Raw genomic sequence first — 21,123 nt, forward strand, 5'->3', positions numbered from 1 at the left:
ACATATAAACATAAAGGCACCAGGTGCACTTTGGCAAATTCATGCAAACACTGAGTTCAAAAGAAAGTCTATCCAATTAGGAGTTTATTAAATTGTAACCCATGTAATGTAATATATTTAGCAACATGTGTTTGCAACATGCAATACATAGCGGAGACTATACCCATCTCTTCAAAGAAAGCAGCTTACACAAACACTTCCTCCCATGTCTCTCTAAATGGGGAGCAGACTTTTGCATTTTCAATTGGGTGACATCCTCTATTATGATTCTAAATGTCATTTTTTTAAAGTGCTGCCAGCCACAAGTGTCCGCTGCCACCATGACTTCAAAGGGGCAGTGTTTACTGAAAATGAATGTCACATTTAACATTCTCTCGAAAGCAGGATATATTTGTTCAAAAATATATTTCCGTTCACTTTGTATGGCCCTACAACTCAACTGAAAGCAATGGCCCTGGCAATGAAAATCTGAAGATGTCACAAAAAAGCCAGCACTTAGCCAGCAATTCGCCAAACCCCAGAATCCTTCACGAAAGATTTGGCCGAATACCGAACCAAATCTTAATTTGCATATCCAAATTAGGGGTGGAAGGGGAAAGCATTTTTTACTTCCTTATTTTGTGACAAAAAGTCACGCAATTTTCCTTCCCACATTTTTGGTTCGGCCGGGCAGAAGGATTCGGCCAAATCCAAATCCTGCTGAAAAAGGGCAAATCCTGGCTGAATCCCAAACTGTATCCTGGATTCGGTGCATGCCTAAATAAAATGTAGGACTTTAGTTTAAAAAATAATGTGTGTGTGTGTAAAATCTGACCCACAAAATCTGATCAAAATCTCACATTGTTGATTCAGTTCAGGATTTGGCAGAAGCCTTCATGAAACATTCAGCAGAATCTCACAATAGTGCATTTGGTGCATGTCTAATATTTTAAAAATGAGGGAAAGCTTAGACATCCTACAATAACAAATATTTTTTATAAATCTAGGTAAATTTATCATCTATCTATCCACTCACACATACAGCAAGAATGGAAAAAGAAATTAAGACATGATTCTAGAATAACAGAGGCTGCTATGGCAGATAATGTAAAGTTGGAAGTTGTTAATACTCAGGCGCACACTGAACTAATAAAGCAGCTTCCAGACATTTAGTGGCTAGAAACCACAATAAACACACACCATGGATTTTTCCAAGTGTATAAAGCAAAATAAATGTAAATATATATTTTCCTCCATGATTTTAGGGCAGCCATGTTGATGGCTGTGGACTGGGCTACAATGTCTTCTCTCCATTTAAAGGAGAAGGAAATAAAACAAGCCAACTCTTTAGTTCTACTGCCCATGAGTCAGCTGCTAGATTTTGAAGAAATAAGAAGGAAGAAAGAGGATTGCTCGCAAGTATCCCAGGCTGGTGCTGGGAGAGCCAGCCAAGGAGCCATAGTTGCCCATAGTTTCCCCCTCCATTTCTAATGTTAATGTAGGCAAAATGATCTTCTGTTGTGCCTGAATTTACTAAATACCTAAGCCATTGTCTCCTCTCACATTTCTATTTTCAGCGTGAAAGCACCGTTATAGGAAACCATGGTATCTTCTTTATGTATACATCAGAATATAACAAATCATTTGTAAGCAACAATGTACTTGTTTCTATGATATATAATGGGCATTAGCTTGCATTATGTATATGTGCGAATACCTTTGTGCCCACAATTTGTACTTGACTTTGCACCTGGCAAATGATCCCTATTATATCACTGTGGTGTGCCGTGAAAGACCAGAGTATAAATCCATGCATGCAAAGCAATAAAAGTACATAAAAAGTGGTTTCATTTGTAAATAAAACAAAGGCACAGCATGTGTTTATTTCTTTGGAGTCAAAATAATTCTAACAAACAACAGCACTTCCCCCAATGAATTGCTATTTTTGTCATACAAATGTGTTCGCCCGGAGAAATGATGGCACCAAATCTAACAGAACTAAACACAATGCATTGCCAGATTTTTGGGTTATGTCATGAGTGAAGCATGTAAAGCGCATCAGAACAGTAATATACTCTTCACAGCTCCAATGCCTTATTGGGCAATGTGAGCACATTCTTTCTGGCTCTCCTGATAGATTGGTTTAAGCACCATTTATATGGCTTTCTTATGGTGTGTTATTAAATTAGGGCACCCAACACTTCATTGATCACTCGATGCCAGTTCCTTGAAAACAAAATAATCGTGTCCAGATGCAGTGACATAAGGGGAGACAATATACCCTTTTGTGATTTGGCCCAGATCAGATTTCAAAAGTGTGAAATCAAAGCTGAGCCAACTGTTCCTTTTTTTTAATAAATACCTCATGCATTTCTTTAAAATAACGATGCCTCTCAATAAAGAAAAATGGCAGAAGCCGGAAGAATTGCATAATGGTAAAAGCCAGAAAAAATGCACTCTGTTAGCTTAGCTAAAATTGTTGGTTGATTTAATGGTTCTTGTTTATAAAGTTTTAGCAGTTAGTGACTGGGCAGCACATACAGCCTATACTCTTTTAAGATTGTGTTATGTTAATGAAGTAAAAATGGCTAGCAATAGCAATTCCACTTGGGCCTGTTGGCCACTAACCTGCCAATGTTACAGTCAGACCAAAGTTACCCATAAACTCCCATATTTAATGGAAAAGATTCTTGATGGAGACAAGGAAAATCATATTCATAGTTAACTGGGGGCTTATGCTCAGTCTACAAGTATGGGTTTGGTTATCTGGAAACCCCTTATCCAGGAAGCTCCAAATTATAGGAAGGCCATCTCCCATAGACTCCATTGTAATCAAATAATTCAATTTATTAAATAATGATTCCCTTTTTCTCTGTAATAATAAAACAGAACCTTGCACATGATCCCAACTAAGATAGAATTAATCCTTACTAGGGACAAAACAATCCTATTGGTTTTAATTAATGTTTTAATGATTTTTTAAATAGACAAGGTATGGAGATCCAAATTTTGTAAAAAGGTCCTGAGCATTCTGGACAACAGGTCCTATATCCGTATAATAATGGTTTGCTTTGTTGTGATAATATTTTTCTGTTGTGATAATTACTTTCTGCAGCATACTTTTGTTAACACTTTCCTGTCAGGAAAGTGTTTTATAAATATGCTTAAATTGGAAATCCTCTAGGGCAACGGCAGACAGTCATTATCACTTCGTTTACTGTCCTTAAAGGAACAGTTACACCAAAAAATAAAAGCATTTTAAAGTCCTGCATTGGTAAAAGTTATGTGTTTGCTTCAGAAAGGCTACTGAAGTTTATACAAATAGGCTGTGTAGCTGTGGGGCAGCCATTTAAGTTGAAAAAGGAGAAGGCACAGGTTACTTTGCAGATAACAGATTGGCTCTTTCATGGAATACAATGGTATTCTACACAATGCATCTGTTATCTGCTGTGTAACCTGAGCCTTGAATTGCTGCTACACAGCAGCTTGTTTATATAAACTAAAGTAGTGTTCTCTGAAGCAAACACACCAATGCAGGGAAACCGTACATTATATTTTAATTACTTTAAAACACTAGCATTTCTTGGTGTTACTGTTCCTTTAACTTTTATCAAGTGCAAATGAAATTAAACATACATTTAAAGAGCCCTCTCTTCTCTTAATCTTCAATGTTTTAAGCAGGGACCCAATTTGTCTTATGTATAAGCTCACATAGGCAAATCAAAACCTGCTAAAGTTATTCAGGCCACACACCAAATGGTGCAACCTTACAATTCAGTGAATTTGCCCATCCATATTCGTGGCCAAACGGTCTAAACTTTGGGACCACATGTCAATCTGGCAAGCATCGCTGTTTGTGACCAGTATTAAGATGCCACCAATGGCTACAAAGTATGTAACTTTTGATTTTTTGATATTTTATATAGCAATGTCTGGCAAAAACATGTATTCTGACAAAGAAAACAATGGTGTTTTCAAAACAGTATGTTAACACCTTCGCTACCCAGCAGTCAGATTTAGTGGTTCAGGAAGCGACAACTAAATAACTAAAATCATAGTTATGTAGTTAATTTGGGTTAAAAAAAAAAAAACAAGTCTATCGAATTCAACCCCCTCCAAATGATACTCAGCACACACATAGGGGTTATTTATCAAAGTCCGATTTTCCCGAAAATTTTTTTTGCTGAAAAAAAAATAAAATCAGATTTTCACTATTTTTTCAGCCAAAAACTCTGATTTCTTACAGTTTTTGCCCGAAAACTTCAGGGTATTGCACGAAACCCAGCGCACATCAAGAAATCATTGGGACTTCTTCCATTGACTTATATACCTCAACAGGTCTGAGATGCTGGATTTTCTGATTCAGACTTTTCTATCCTCTGGGTTTAATAAATTCCAAAAAAAATTAGATTTTTTTTTTTTAAAAGGGATTTTTGCATTGGGAGTTTAGTAATTAACCCCCATAGATTATACATAGATATTATATATACTATATAAATATAAATATATATATATACATATATACATACACAAATACAAGACTTCCTCTGCACTCAACACATTATCAATATATGTCCTAAATATATTAATAATGGGAGACCAGAGGATCTTTTGTACTTTTGTATTTGTCTATGTGCATTTTGTGGTCACAGCACCATTGCACCCCCGCTTCATGACAACTTTTCCTTGTTTGTTATAGTTTATTGAAGAGCAGTGACCAGCTCCATGTTGTGGCTCTCACCCTTTTAGTCGGGTGATGCCACTGGTGGCCAATAAAAGGGCAACCAAGTTTGGGAGTTTTAACCTTAAAAAGCAGCAAGTAAGTTGCAGGTTAACTTTATAAAATGTATAATGAAGCAATAGAATTCTTAATGTATTAGATGAAAGTCGAGCATAGGACTGGCCAGATATGGGAAGACTGACGTAGTTGGCCAGCTTAAATATATTGCAATATATGGACAAACAATCCATGTTTTGTTTAAATGGTAAGGCATTTTTATTAGCTTAAGGCACAAAATGTCTCATTGTCCTTAATATATTAATAATGGTTGAGTGCAGAGGACCTCTTGTAACTGTTTATATGAATTTTGTGATAGATACACACACAGAAAAAAATCATACATATATCATTACACAGGACGACCCAACAAGAACATGGCTATATTAGGTTGTAGTAGATATTTATCTTTAGCATGAATGCTTAACAACATATTTTCCAAATTGTAGTTAGAAAGTTTTATTTAAACAAAGTTTTTATTCTGTTTAGCAGCAACAAAAGAAAAAGGCACATATTTAAAAGCATTCCAAAGCTGGTACAGTACAGATAAACGTTCAAATACAAAGGAAAAAACTAGGTGAAACAGGATTACCTTTTGAGATAAAGTAATTTACAGTTAAATCACCTGTCATTAGTGTGTACATGTATCTATATTTTGTGTATATATATATATATATATATATATATATATATATATATATATATATATATATATATATATATCTGGAAACAGGCGAGCACACACAGGTCTTAATTGCAAAACAAAAGGTGTTTATTAGACAAAAAACTGACGTTTCGGCTAGCACTCTAGCCTTTCTGTGCTGGCTTTTTTTGCTCTTTATATATATATATATATATATATATATATATATATATATATATATATATATATATATATAGTATTGCTCACCTAAAAAAAGGAATGTGTGTGTAACAAAAATACAGCGATGCTGCATGTTGCCCCTGTTGGTTGTTTTGGAGTGCAAACCACCCGTCCTTTTGTTGCTATTATCTTCACTCAGATTCAATCAGTAATAATGCAGAAAAGAGGCCACCTCCATCATTCACACTGATGTTTGAGATATCATTGGTTTCCATACTAAACAGAGTAGTTCTCACTTAGCAAAAGGAAATCTATTTGATTTGGTTCATATAAATAATTTGCCTTAGGCCCGTTTCTATTTTTCATGTCGCCCCAGTAAGTGAGGATACCTGGGCAATGCAAATAGAGCCCTGATAAACTTAAGTCATGTGGGCTAATTGTGTACATTTATTATGCAAATTACAAATCAGTTCATTAGGCAGCAAAAACTCTAGTAGTGCCATTTGGCTGAACCCTAAAATTATAGCCTGGGTTTATGCCTAGCTAATAGGAAACAGAAAATAATAAATGGGCTGGGATTGTGAACATAAGTTCTGGAAGGCTGTACAGACACCCTGCTGCACAAATGCTCACAGTATACACTAATGTCTGAGCACAATGTGGAAGTAGTCAATACAATATTCCAAGTATTAATTAGAAATTATTTTGTGCCAGAATCATTTATATAGAAAAACCAGAAACCTTTCATAAATGTCGTAAAAAAATGTTAATGATACAATATTTTCTCTGTAGGAAATAACTTTTTTTTTTTTAAATATAAAACTAGGCCTACTGATATTGTCAAGAAACTCTACTGCAGTAGTCAGCAATATGAAAGAAATTTTAGCTTTGCCTTAGAAGACAAGGATAAGACTAATAGAATTAGTAAACTAAATATAGCATCTAAAAGAAATGGATATTGTTTCTATAGCACATTCTATGGCATAAACATTTCTACTTTGGATATGTTTTTCAGAAATCCAGTGCAATTATAGAATTTTTTACATGTACCTAGAAACATATGTGAACTAATGACATTGGAAGGGGTAGAATAATAATAGTGTAAACCAAAGCTGCATCTCGTTCTAACGCCCCAGTACTTGTGGCAGACCTTCTAAGGCAAAGCCAGGTCTGAAATGGATTAAATACCTGAAATATCTGCATTTGAGACAAAACATGTACATACGTGTTTATGATATACATAGGGCTCATCTCATTGTAGGGGCAGCATACGTTTTACAATATTGTTTGGTGAGAACAATCTTAAATTTGCTTCTAATCAGAAAGGGGAAAAGGACAGACATAACAAAGAAAGTGTATTAATAAAATTGGTGCATATGAAGATAATTGCATGCACCATATATATTTAAAGTGGAACTGTTGCTATTGTAAAAAATGTAGCAGATGTTAAATAAATCTGCTTCACGTGTATTTATTTTTTCAACTTGTTTATGTGTGTAACACTTCACGAGTTCCTCAACCTAACCTTATTCCGGCTGCTGCACACACTCATGCTGTGAGTCACTGACTCCGATTTCACATGCTTTGATTGGCTGTTTCCAGCATGAGTCAGCAAATAGTAATGCACTACTGACAAACAGCATGGTAGGGTTGAGTTTGTTGATGGGTTTTTAAAATAACTACAGTTACCTTTAAATTTTTGGTTTTCTCAAGATGTTTTGCAAGGTTGGCAGGCCCTTTCCTTCCTTTATACATGGAATGTATCCAGTTTGAAAAGGCAACCTGTGAGCTGAATATATGAAAATCAAATTGGTTCCAAAAATGCATTTAATCCAGGAACAATGATGCAGCTTGTTTAATAATTGATGCAGCTGTATCCAGCTCTTCCTCTGTCTGCTCCACCGTCACTACCACTCTTATGCTGTGAAGTGTATAAAAACTAAGTTATTACAACAATATATTTTGTATTACTGATAATTCAATAAATCAAGTACTTTGTATAAGTGCTAAAATTCAAATAAATAATGCAGAAAATGGCAAATATTATACAACCATGAAGCAAAATCAGAACAACAAAATTCGACTCATAAGCAGCAGATGCTTGTAAATGGTTAGTGGCCGTACATTTACAGTGATACAATACACTAGGGATTCTAGTATTCTGCTCAAGGTGCCTGAGACTTAGACATATATAAATACAGCAAATAATGGATCTTAGGGTTAATGATATAAAAGGAAAATTATAATCATTAGCTTTTAACTGGTAAAAAAAACTACCTCTAAATGAAACAGATACAGATATATACAGATATATATTCCATGGTGGGAGGTGCACAAATTCTCTGGAAAGCACAGGGAACCCATCACTTTAATGGAACTAGGTATGGGAGGAGTTGAATGACTCGCCTAGGTGGGGTGGGGGGAAATAGTCCAGGTGAGACAGAGCATCATGGCTCGTTCTCAATCAGGAATATGTATGTTTATGATTAAAAAAAAAAAAATTATGTATGTGTATATATATATATATATATATATATATATATATATATATATATATATAAATAAATGTCCATATATAGTTAATAGCGCACACTGGAACGTTTAAAAGATTAATTTATTTAACAAAGTTAAAAATAAGTGTATCCACTTTGATACACTTATTTTTAACTTTGTTAAATAAATTAATCTTTTAAACGTTCCAGTGTGCGCTATTAACTATATATGGACATTTAAATAATTGACATGATAGCAGCACCTGGTCATTTGTTTCTTCCAAAGGTGTGCGACTGACCATGCTCGTACTGGTTATATATATATATATATATATATATATATATATATATATATATATATATATATATATATATATATATATATATATATATATATATATATATATATATATATATATATATATATATAGTGAATAAAGTACCCCCTCTTGTAAAATATAGGGATATTATAAGTTACCGAGGAGTTTCATGACCATATAAAAACAAGAGGCCGAAGGCCGAGTGTTTTTATACAGGTCATGGAACTCCGAGGTAACTTCTAATATCCTCATATTTTACAATTGGGGGTACTTTATTTATTATAATACACAAGTTTCAATGAGTCATGTGACAGAAATGACATCAGAACTCACCGTTTATAACTGATGACATCAGAACTCACCGTTTATAAGGATATAATTTACAGGATATTCATGGCTTTTGTGTATTATATATATATATATATTGCCATTCAAAAAGCCCCAAATGTATAAGCTTATGTCAAAGCTCCTCTCTTTACACTAAATCACAGGTTTCTCGGTATGCAAAGCAATCTGTAATAAGCTGAATAACTTCTGTTTACCTTGGAGGGGGAAGAAATTTCTCTTCTTTTTCCAAATAACGTGCCTGAGTCAATGCAATTTCCCTGGTCATACACTGAAACGGTAAAATATCAAGAACTTCTTTAAACAGTAATGAGCAAAAAATGCAGGCATTTAGTAAAACATAGTAGTTCAATATATAACTAAGCAAAATGACAGACGGTCAGAAATCTAATGTTCATAAAGAACAGGGCTGGTTTGAATGTGGCATTCGTATGCACTTTAGCTTTTTTGAAAAAATAGATCACAATACTTTTTTTTCTGATAGTAGTATTCCTATAAGATTGGGTCTTGCAACTGATGAAGCAGTCACTGGCATTGATTAGCACACATTATGTTCACAAATACATTGAGGGGCTTATTTATCAAGGTCCGAATTTATCTCGGTATTTCTAATATCAAACTTCAAGTAACTCCAAATTCCCGAATGGACCTTATCTATGAACAAAAAAGCCCGAAAAAATAGGGTCCGACAAACTTCAGAGCGGTCCCTGAAAACTCAGAATTGTTCAGACATTGACTTATACAGGTCCCCGAGAGCTTTTAGATGCAGGGGTTTCAGATTCTGAGTTTTTAAACCATCGAACTTTAACTAAAAAATTATTTGAGGTTCGGATATTCGGACCTTGATAAATAACCTTTCCAGTACATACAGAACTTACATGATCTATTATATTTTGGAGCAATTTCATATCTTTTTCACGACATCCAGTGCTCTTTTCTAGTTGCAGGTGAAATGCAGGAGAGAAGCTCTCACCTACCACTTTTAAACCAGAAATTCTGCAGATATAAAACAAGAAAGGGATTTTTGGTGAAATGTGTGCGTAGCAATGAAAATATTCTAGCAATAACAACTCTTGCTGCACTGAAGGAAGATGAATGCCTATGGCAGAACAGAATATGTGGTGCCCTGGAAGCTGCTGTGTTGCAATTATCTGAAATCTTTTTCTGATGTTTGGTGGCAGTTTGCTCATTTATTGCTGGTGTGAGACAAGAGAGGTCACTTATTTTTCTCTGGGGCACAGAACACTAAGGGGCCCTCTGGAATGCTGTGAATGTGGAGGTGCAGGCAAGGGTACAGGTAGGTGGTAAGAGAGAGGATGCCTATGTGACCACCCACTCGACCCTCCAGGATAGAGTGCTGCATAATGTAGAAAGCACTCTATTCACTGGGCTAGCCTCTGGTCTCTGTGCTCCAGACACCTGCCACAACTGTAAAGAGCAGAATCCACCCCCTTAATTCTTCCCAATTTCTACAGCCGACTACTTATTTTCCCAAAATGCTGTGCTCCATCAGGCATGATTATTTTTTTTTGTCAGTGGCCCATGATTCTTTTGTCAGTGGCCCATGATTCTTGGAGGTTCCCCTGTGACAATGACAACACATTGGGGAACACTACAAATGCGCAGCAGGAACAGACATGCACTGCTTGTGGATCGGTATTCAGCCACATACTGACGAGTAAATCAAACCAAAGGACAGAAATTGAAAGGTGAAGAATACAGACAGGACCTGCCAGAAAAAGCAAGGAAAAAAGTTAAAGGGATGGTTCACCTTTACGTCAATTTTTAGTATGTTATGGAATGGCTGATTTTAAGAAACTTTTCAATTAGTCTTCATTGTTTATTTTTTATAGTTTTTAATTATGTGCCGGATACTTTCCAGCTTTCAGATGGTAGTCAATGACCCCATCTAAAAACAAATGTTCTGTAAGGCTACACATGTATTGTTATTGCTATTTTCTACTATTCATATTTCTCTACTATTTTCTACTATTCATTCAGGTTCTCTCCTATTCCAGTCTCTTATTCATATCAATGCATGGTTGCTAGGGTAATTTGGACCCTATAAACCACTGCTGAAATTGAAAACTGGAGAGCTGCTGAATAACTTAAAAAACACAATTAATAGACAATGAAAACCCATTGCAAATGATCTTAGAATATCACTCTCGACATCATACTAAAAGTTAACTCAAAGGTGAACAGCCCCTTTAATTAAAAATGTAGAGAATAACAATAGATAGAGGGTGATGTAACAAAACTTGCAAATTTTCCTACATGATAACTTACCCCTGCAAAGCTTTATGAATTCGCTTGCATTTAACCCTTAGGTCATGAAATACCTCTGTAGAAACAGAAAAGTGCACATAAAATGACCAAATTGCAGTAAACAGTGGGAAAGCAATGATATTTAAATGTTGCGTTAGCTGGTGCTTTGTGAAAGCAATATGCAGTGAAAGTGTGCAAGCCTCTTATTACAAAATTGAAGAGAATGGTGAAAAAGCAAAATAAATAAAAACAGTTCAAAAATAGCTTTCCATTTTCATTCTCTTGAATTTAGCAATTGGCTACACTAGGGCAGCAGGCTGAATAATGAATATCCTCTTGTGAAGTGCCACATAACTTGCTGACACTATGCATAGTCCACCTACAATGTTATAGTTAGACATATTTGTACCATATCTAGCAGAAAAAAATAATTTTCAAGTTTGAAAACTCTTCGTTTTAGCCATATGTTATTTTAATAAAAAGATCAGGCCACGTAGAGCATTTTATTATTATTACCCCTCCTGGTGCAGACATCTTGTGCATGCAACGTTCAGCACTTGAATATGAACACTGGGGTATTACAACCCTGACTCCAGAAGAATGTTTGTTCTCTGCTGTCAACCCAATTAGAGAGCTGCCCACTACATAAATGACCAGCAAAATGAGCAGGAGTTGAACATGTTACTGTACGGTGATGCAGAACAAGGTAAAGAACAACAGATCTGTGTTCTAACAGCATCATTCTAAGGCACTGCAGTTTCAGACCCTAAAAGCAGAGAGTAAAGATGCTGAATGTTTGTCCGATTTACCTTTGACTCATATAATACTTTGCTACGACACCAGAGAATTGAAATTCCATTCCAAATACATTCCCAACAGGGGCCATATTGTAAAGCCTGAGGCCTTGGGGTGTTACTGTATCAATCTGTGCCTACACTAAGGAGGTTATTTATCAATGGTTGAATTTTAGAGTTTTTTTTATACCTTGATTGAACTCAAATGAACTCACAACTCACATATTTTCTTATTTAAAGGAAAACTATAGCCTCAAAATGAATACATGAGCAACAGATAGTTTATATCAAATTAAGTGGAATATTCAAACTTATCAAAATTTTATCAAACTTATTCTTATCAAACTGGTATATATTAAAGTAAATCTTGCCCTTTTACATCTCTTGCTTTGAACCACCATTTTGTGATGGCCTGTGTGCTGCCTCAGAGATCACCTGACCAGAAATACTACAACTCTAACTGTAACAGGAAGAAGTGTGGAAGCAAAAAGACAGAACTCTGTCTGTTAATTGGCTCATGTGACCTAACATGTATAGTTTGTTTGATATGTTTGTGTGCACAGTGAATCACACGATCCAAGGGGACGGCCCTCATTTTTTTTTAAAATGCAGTTTTCTGCCATGGTCTCCTATATGACCTCGACAGGTTTTAGATGGTGTTTTTTCGGATTAAAGTTATTTCCAGGGTCTGGGTATAATAAATATCGAAAAATTCTAGTTTATTTTAACCCAAAAATTTGATTTTTTTTTACCAAAAAAATAACCTAGAATTTTCATGGAAAGCACAACTCAATCCTTAATACATCTGCCCCTTAAAGTTTAGTATATCCTACTTGTTGTATGATATATTTAGAAGGAAAATATGTCATTATTGTGGTGCAAATGACTGATGTACTCAGTTATGCCCACTATATATGGAAATGTCGGTTTGTTGTGCTTAATCAAAAGCACAAAACAGAATAAGGTGAGGTATATCTTGCTGTTCTCTCTGAGGTATGAATGACCGGACAACTGGAGTAAATATACACTGGTTGTAACATCAAGTTAAAACATTAATTTATGAAAATGAACTCCGCACCACCCAGGTTCATAGAGCCAGAAATTTCCAGAGCAGCACATAGATACTTCCACCCACTCTGGACTTACAGCATTTGAGGTATGGTTTAAATACAAAAAGGTGTGAAGTTACCTCACCCAAAAGGAAAACAGATGGAAGTTTCTTAAAGGGAAAATAGCCTTTATTTATACCAAACAGATGTCAATCTCTATTAACTAAGAAAACATACTAGCATGTGAGACAATGAACACTACTCACTGAGAGGCTAAAAATCGCATTAAAAGCATGAGGACAGAAGAAAAAATGATAATACACAAGAGTCACTCACGGATAACCTGTAAAGATTATGTGCTATTCTTATAAACAATGCTTAGTAATATAGGTTTGTTCACACGACTAACTGAAACGTGTGTATTATAACAAACAATGTCTAACTTCTCATGTAATATCATTATTAAAGTAAAAGAACTTGGCATGAGGTCTTGTGCTTTCATGTAGTCAAGGAACTTTTACAATAATAATACCAGATAGCTATAATATTAGATAATATGTTACTTCACAAAATGCAATATGTATTTCATTGACAGTTTGCACTGAAATAGGGAAAAAACTAAAATTAAGATAAATGTCTTTGCTACCTGAGTTTTCCTCCATGATGTTAAGACCTTCAATAGCTGCTGAAGCCAAGAGAGGAGGCAAGGATGCAGAGAAGCAGTAACCTTGACCAGACAGTCGCTGTGGGATAAAAAGGAAAATACAATATTCAGATTCTGACCTAGTTGCTAATAAGAAATGCTAATAATTAAAAGGAAATTCTGTCAGCTATATTTATTCCACTTAAACATGAAGGAATAATAATGTGAGTTTTTAATAATCCTATTCTGACACATACATAAATGGGAGAGGAACTAAGACATGCTTCAGTTGAGACATCCTCCATATACAGTAAACAGTGAAAGCAACATTGGTTATTTTTCATTGGGGTGTTGTTATCGAAGTAAATGGATTACATTATAGATGTGATAGCTAATATAGCAGCACAAATGAAATGTTAAAGCAAACATAAAAAGAAAAATAATCCTGTGACCCAGGCACATAAGTGACATAACTATAGAGGAAGCAGACCCTATGGTGGTCAGGTGACCTGGACCACAGAATCTGCACCACTAAAAGCCTCACATCCCAAGGAACTCTCTAAAATAGTTGCTGTGCACGCTGGCCTCTGAATATTTTTTGCAGGGGGCCTGGCAACCGCTAGTTAAGCCACTGCTGTGAGCCCAATCATATGCCAACATATATAGCCTTTGTATTAAAAGAGCATATTCAGCCTGACATTCTTTGAACCATTAACATAATTTAACTCATTTAAACAAGGAATCGCGTAGCCGTAGCTGTAATATTTGGGCACATTAGTGAAATGATCTGCAACTTGGTCCATATTGTTGCCTATGTGCTGAAGGTGTTAGCAATAGACACTTACTGGCACATAGTGACACTCTGCTCTTAGATACTTCTTCAGTTTACTGTACTGGCACGTTAGTGCGTCTATCGACAACTTCAGCCCTAAAGAAGTATGTGAGCGGCGTGTCACTATGTGCCATTACGTGTCTATTGCTAACACCTTCAGCACACAGGCAGCAGTATAGACCAAGTGGCAGATCATTTCAATAATATGCCCAAATATTACTGCTACGGCTAGGCGATTCCTGATTGCACTGTGCTGGCGGGCCGCATTATTATTCATTTCATGATGGAGGCCGAGGGCTGGTGTAAATTTGAAACCGGGCAGAATTTGGCCCCCGGGCCTGACTTTGGACATGCCTAGTATACAGTATACACCTAACTAACAAAGTATAGCAGATGCATTCAGAGTACAAGGTAAAATTTAGATCACACTTACAATTATGTGCACATCAGAAAATACGTATACTACAATTTAAAACCAGCTAAAAAAGTACAATATTTTAGTACAGGAAAGGAATCACTAGTAAATGTATATGGATTAAAATGATTGAGTAATAAGTACATTTTGCATTTGTGCAGCTTTCTCTCTAGAAGAATCTGCAGTTACAGAAACAGAACAAAAAATGTAAAGATACAAGGGATATTATTTCCACTAAACTGCTACCAGCCCTTGTTTTATCTATTAAAACATACATTTCATTTTTTATTTACATTTAAGGTTCAGACTATCGGTGGTTATAATTAAAGATGGTGCAGTGACCAATTTTTTATGCAGCATACCTGGTGATCGATGACAAATGATCGCCCACAGCAAAATCCTCCAATTGATGCCAATGCATTCTCCATATTGGCACTAATGAGGTCTATGTCATCAATCTGAAAAGATAAAAAGGAAACAAATGGGACAAGGTCTCTGATCCAGTTTAGTCTCCCCTTATAGTCTATAAAGCAGTCTATATAACTGGGTCTTTAATCACCAGATCTTACATGCTTTAACACTCAGGTCTAACCTGTGTGAAATTACTGAAATTACATTCAAGGATGAAGGCAAATGGAATATTTTCTACCCTAGAAGAAATTGCTGCAAGAAGAGCCCAAAATTGCCTCAGTCATCTCCCACTGAATTAAAGCAAACCTCCTGAAAGTGTGTTGAGCAAAAAAAACACCATTACTGGCAATTTCTCAATATTGGCAGCAGCTTTGATACTGATGTTGCTAATATTGAAGATGGCATTTAAATATTGTATAATTTGTCAATATTGTTATGTTCCGAGTTCACACTGGTCCTAGCCTTGACCACGGTTAATTTACATACACACACGACACAGAGATTACAACTGGTGCTTACAGGTGCAGTTAGGGTAACTGTAACACATAAAACAGAAAAATGTAATTGTGATCTTCCTCAGGGAAAAAACACATTCGATATCGCTAGAAAGATCTGAATAATTGAGTTTCCATTGTTTTTGTACGCAATGGAGTGCTTTAACAAGCCAAAGTTATATCATTAAACGAGATGTGGTATTCTTGGTCTAACATCTCCGTTTTCCAATTTACACCGTAGATTTATCTATTAAGTAAACCTAACTGACTGGTGATCATCGGACCTTAAAATATCACACACAGAGACATCTGGAACAGCATTACAGCAGAGATTTAAACCTTGTGTGGCTCCCATCTCAGCTGGCTATTTCAGCAATTTTGCAAAGAAGTGCCCCTTGCAAAGAATCCAGGATGTATTTACTTGTGCTGATCCAGCAAGAGGAACATCCGAGTCTACATCTGGCATATTAAAACTTTAAAAGTACCACCTGTGCCCTTCTTGCAGGGTTAGTTATTTCTTCTACAAACATTCTATCAATTCATCTTGTCCTGGTGGCCTATAATAAACAATTAACTTAAAATAGTTCACACCCAAATGTTCTCCACATTTTCTTTTGCACTTCATGTTCAGGTTTACATTTACCAAGCATTTTGAAAATTTAGCACACCAAGAACTACAGGTCTAAAGAAGATTACAATTGAGCAGAGCTTCTACCTGGAAAGACAGACCAACATTTGCTCTGTATTTTATCTCTGATTGGCAGTGTTTCAAACTGGATTTAGCATTAGAGTGGATAACTGTCCAATATAGCAAAATATGTAGGCAACTTATACAGTTCAGCAGCCATAAGAATATCCTTATTTAGCAAAAACTACAAATATCTTTTCACCTTTACTCTGCCTGTACTCCTTGATAGGGGTTAAACTAATTTAACGCTAGCTGGAAAAAAAGTCAGACTAACACACATAGAAAACTAAACAATGTACTGGTTGTCTAAAATTCATAAACTTACATTTATTCCAAAATGTTCTGTAACTCCTCGGCCATGTTCCCCCAAAACGCCAAAAGAGAGGCTCTCTTCTAGAAATATCCTCACTTTGTACTTATACTTCAATTCAACCTGTAATTTGCAAAGACATCAAAAGGCATAATGAATGGATGAATGAAAGATATATGTCCGGACCTATAAACAAGTTAAATGCACAATCCACTTTAACTACGGGATAAAACTAAACTATTTTCAGTACTGAATGTGCACTGTTTCATATTAAACCCTATTACAAAGAGGTTTGTGCTCCATAATTACAGTTAAATGGGCACTGAAAAGCAGGTAAAGGAAATATACCAAGCAAAGCTTTGATTGCCTTTTTATTAAAAAAGGCATCGCGTAGCTACATAAATGCAAGGTCTTTTTCTTCCAATTCTTAATTCCCCAAGGACTGAAGTGAAAGAAATAATTTGCACTGCCTTCCAAGAAAAGCAGACAGCAAACAGTGCAGCTACTATCAGAGCCCTTGGCAAGCAAAAATATCGAGGCATTACCGAAAACCAACTTTTTTCAAATATACATATGCCTGGGCATAAGTAGGCTTAACACTCTCTTTCACTTTAAGTAAAAATATTTGCATAGGTTAATATGCAAACAAGACACAATCTATCTATATATCTCTATACATGTATTTCCTATGTTCAGTTATGACTGCAAACCTCACTCTGCCTAATAAAGAAATGTATCTCAAAAACACAATTGCTATCCATGAGTGTCTGCTGTTGGGGCATTGAATTAACCCCTCTGAGTCACTCCCCACATGGCTCTCATGGCTGTGTGAGTGTGCTTGTGTGTATGAAGTGGTGTTAAAGGAGATGTTCGCCTTTAAATGATGTATATATAAAGTATGATGTAAACAGTGATATTCTGAGACTATTTGCAATTGATTTTCACTTTATTATTTGTGTTTTTTGCAATTTCAGCAAATCCTGTTGCTAGGATAAAATGACCCTAGTAACCATGCATTGATATGAATAAGAGACTAGAATATAAATTGGAGAGACCCATAATGAGTAATAAAAAGTAGCATTTAAAATAAATGTGTAGCCTTACAGAGCATTTTTTTTAGATGGGGTCACCAATAGCCATTCTAGAACATACTAAACGTTAACTTAAAGGGGAACCACCCCTTTAATATTTTATAGGGGTATATCTTGTACACTTATAAACTTCAGTTTGTGTATCTTAACTTTACCTCTTTTTTTTTTATTACTATTGAAAAATCGTTTTACCTTCTTGAATTATTACTTGATCCACAAGTGTGACTAAGGGATCAGGTAGGCTGAACACTAATCTCACTGTGCAAATAATTTTTTTATGTGTGTGTTATCGCTTTTTCTGGTCTACCTTGAGTGTAACAAATTATTGTTGCTTGTAAAGGTGTGATCAGTTATCAGCGATCACACTATATAATCCCTATTTAATCATTAAATCACTTTTTTCAGGTTTTTACATAAGGTACTTCTAGAAGATCCAAAGGAAGGGGGAAAATGTGAAGCAATATTTAATTTTATTGATTTATTTTAAAAAAAAAATTATTTGGGAAAGATTGTTATTCAATTTGACAATTGTTAGTTCTTTGAACAAATGTATATAGGTATATAGAGTTTATAGATCTTGCATAAACCCGAGTTCCTGAAAGGTCCAGGGATTCACAGGGAGTTGAAAAGGTTAGGCTCATGTCTGTTATTTTTTGACCCAAAGAGTTAACATCTGGTCTTTTTCTGTTTCTTTTGTTGATCAATTTTTTAGGTTTCTGGTATTGCCTGTGTTATGATCAAAATAAACTATCTTTGCATAGGAAGATAAAGCTGGAAACATTTTGTGCAGTGATCACTTTTGTTTTTTTTCTGCTGGCATATTCAGGTTCTGATGCAAAAAGAACTAAGGGCACAACCAGCAATCAAAGGGAATGTCAACCCAAAAAATAATGTTTTGCCTAATAAAAGATAACATAATTCAAAAAACTTTGCAATATATATTCATTGCAATTTGTCTACAGTTTTTCAGTTATTTGTATATGTACATGTTGCTATTGACATCAGTATTTGTCCCTTTCTATTCTCTTCCGATGACTCAGACTGTTGATACAAGGTAAGACGAGAAGCTGATTAACAGACCTGTCTTTGCTGAGGAACTAAGGGGCAAATTTACTAAAGGGCGAAGTGACTTATGCTGGCAAAAATTTGTAACTTCACTAGCGAAGGAGATAGACTCTAGCGGCACTTCGCTCCCTAACGCCTGGCGAATTTGCACTCTGGCAAATGGATGTAACTACGCAAATTCGCTAAGATGCGGATTTTACTGAACGTTACCTCTTGCGCCAGACTTGCCTTCGCCACCTCAGACCAGGCGAAGTGCAATAGAGTAGATAGCACTTCCTTAAAATTTAATTGAAAAATTTTCTAAGTCCCAAAAAACGCTGGCTTCTTTTCCATTTTTTAGGGTGATAGGCTGCAAAAGAGCGTAAATATTTTTTGGGGTAACCGGCTTCCCCCCTACATTCCCTAACATATGGCACATAAACTATACACTGGGCTCATGTGTATGGCAACATAACAACTCTATTTTCTTTTATTAAGGTTTCCCGGGCTTGTGTAGTGTAAGGTATTTGCTGCAACATATACGTCCATTCAACTTTAACTACCCGCCGTATGCAAATTAGGCAACAATAGCGCAACTTCCCTTTGCTTGACGCAGTAACACTAGGGCAACTTTGCCAGCGTTTGGCGCCCCGGACGCAACTTCAGATTTTAGTGAATTAGCATTGTCCTGGCGAATATACACCTGGCAAAGTGTTGCGCTGTGAGCAAAGCCGTCACTGTCGAATTTTTGGAGGTTAGTAAATTTGCCCCTAAGACTTTTGCAACATTGTTTAAAAAGTAACAACCAGGAGTTAAGCAGATGCTGCTTTCAAGAGCAACTGTTTTTACAAACAACTTTAAAAGCACTGAAAGATTTTAATACATGTATATTGGAAAGTTGCTTTGAATTGTGATTTCTTTTATTAGGCATATTTTTATTTTGGGGTTGGTTTACAGACACTATTTTGTTTTTCTGTGAATCAGTGCAGTTTAGCTTCAGCAGAACAATTGCTGTAGCACTCTGTCAATAAGCCTGCATGGAAACTGCTAGCACTCACCAATAACAAGGTTAGGTAATTTCTTCTGGTAAAGTAGGATTGTTATCAACTGAGGGCCAACACATACTGCCTGCCTGGCTCTGAACCATTCAGGTACTTCCTGGTGTCATACACATATGTAATAAACATGTATAAAGTAAAAACAGATGCTAAAGTGATTATTTTTATTAAATCCCATTTAATGAGATATAAACAGTGCTTTGCTGAAAAAACATTTACACACAATCAGCACGATATATTACCATTTTGAAAATTCTCTAGCAATGGACAATTCGTCAAGAAAAGTGGACGACTATTTAAAGGAGGTTGCAATCAATTCTACACTTAGTGGTTCGGTTTATGCAAGGCTTGAATCTGTTGGTGGGGAGGCCATGAAAGGTATTTGCTTTTATACTGTGTTCATGAAACTACTCATGAAAGTATAGAACTTTCTCTGCAGTTGTAATTGACCTAGAGCAGTGCTGTCAAACTGGTGTCCCGCCTATGAAAGTCTTGCTGCTGTGACTGCTTACCTTGTTTAAGATTTAAAAGGTATCACTACATAGATTAACTGGCAGTTTTATTGTTTACACCTCAAATTCCGACTGGAAACTCCTTTATTGTTCACAACTGTAATCCTCCTGCATTTTTCACACCCGTAAAGCCCTGTACTGTTCACTTCGCAGAGACAGACTGAAAGTGCCCACATTGTTCACACCTCATACAAGCTGCTGGAGGAGCACCAGCATTGTGTAGCTGTATGTAGTACAGTTTTCATTTTAGAGTGGGTCTGATCAGTTTTCCCGTCTCCTGCTCTATTCTACATTCCCTATGCTCCCTGTGTGTTCCATACTCTGCCTGCCCTATGCTCCCTGTGTGTGTCATACTCTGCCTGCCCTATGCTCCCTGTGTGTGCCATACTCTGCCTGTCCGATGCTACCTGTATGTGCCGTACTATGCCTGCCCTATGCTGCTTTGTGTGTACCGTTCTCTGCCTGCCCTATGCAGGTGAGTCTGGTAGGGGTTTGTTTTAGGATGTTTGATAGCATTTGGGGCCTTTAAGGTGCTTAATCATGGTCTGTGATATCTACAGGAGAGGAGGAGCATGGCAGGCAGAGTAGGCACATACCTAGGGCACAAAGCTGGGGAGGGCGCCAGGCACATACCTTCTCTGCTTTCTACCCATAGTCCAGTCTCTTCTCTGCCAGGCTGTGAGGGACTGTGCGCTCGTGCCCATTTGTGCATGTGCCTAGGCCTAGGGCCATGCCTAGTGCGCCTGGTCTGGTGCTGAGGAGGAGGCATATGGATACA

General features: G+C 36.2%; 1 protein-coding gene across 1 annotated transcript in view; it reads right to left on the minus strand.

The window, feature by feature from the left end:
• Positions 1–5,199: 5,199 nt before the first annotated feature.
• sptlc1.L (serine palmitoyltransferase, long chain base subunit 1 L homeolog) overlaps positions 5,200–21,123 on the minus strand; it is a 36,829-nt gene continuing 20,905 nt past the window's right edge. Inside the window, 8 exon segments of the mRNA NM_001091494.1 lie at positions 5,200–5,415; positions 5,643–7,500; positions 8,934–9,007; positions 9,615–9,732; positions 11,026–11,080; positions 13,494–13,590; positions 15,100–15,195; positions 16,656–16,763. Coding sequence (NP_001084963.1) covers positions 7,407–7,500; positions 8,934–9,007; positions 9,615–9,732; positions 11,026–11,080; positions 13,494–13,590; positions 15,100–15,195; positions 16,656–16,763 — 642 coding nt within the window. The 3' untranslated portion in view covers positions 5,200–5,415; positions 5,643–7,406.

This window comes from Xenopus laevis, chromosome 1L (genome assembly GCF_017654675.1).
Source record: "Xenopus laevis strain J_2021 chromosome 1L, Xenopus_laevis_v10.1, whole genome shotgun sequence".
Taxonomy (NCBI): domain Eukaryota; kingdom Metazoa; phylum Chordata; class Amphibia; order Anura; family Pipidae; genus Xenopus; species Xenopus laevis.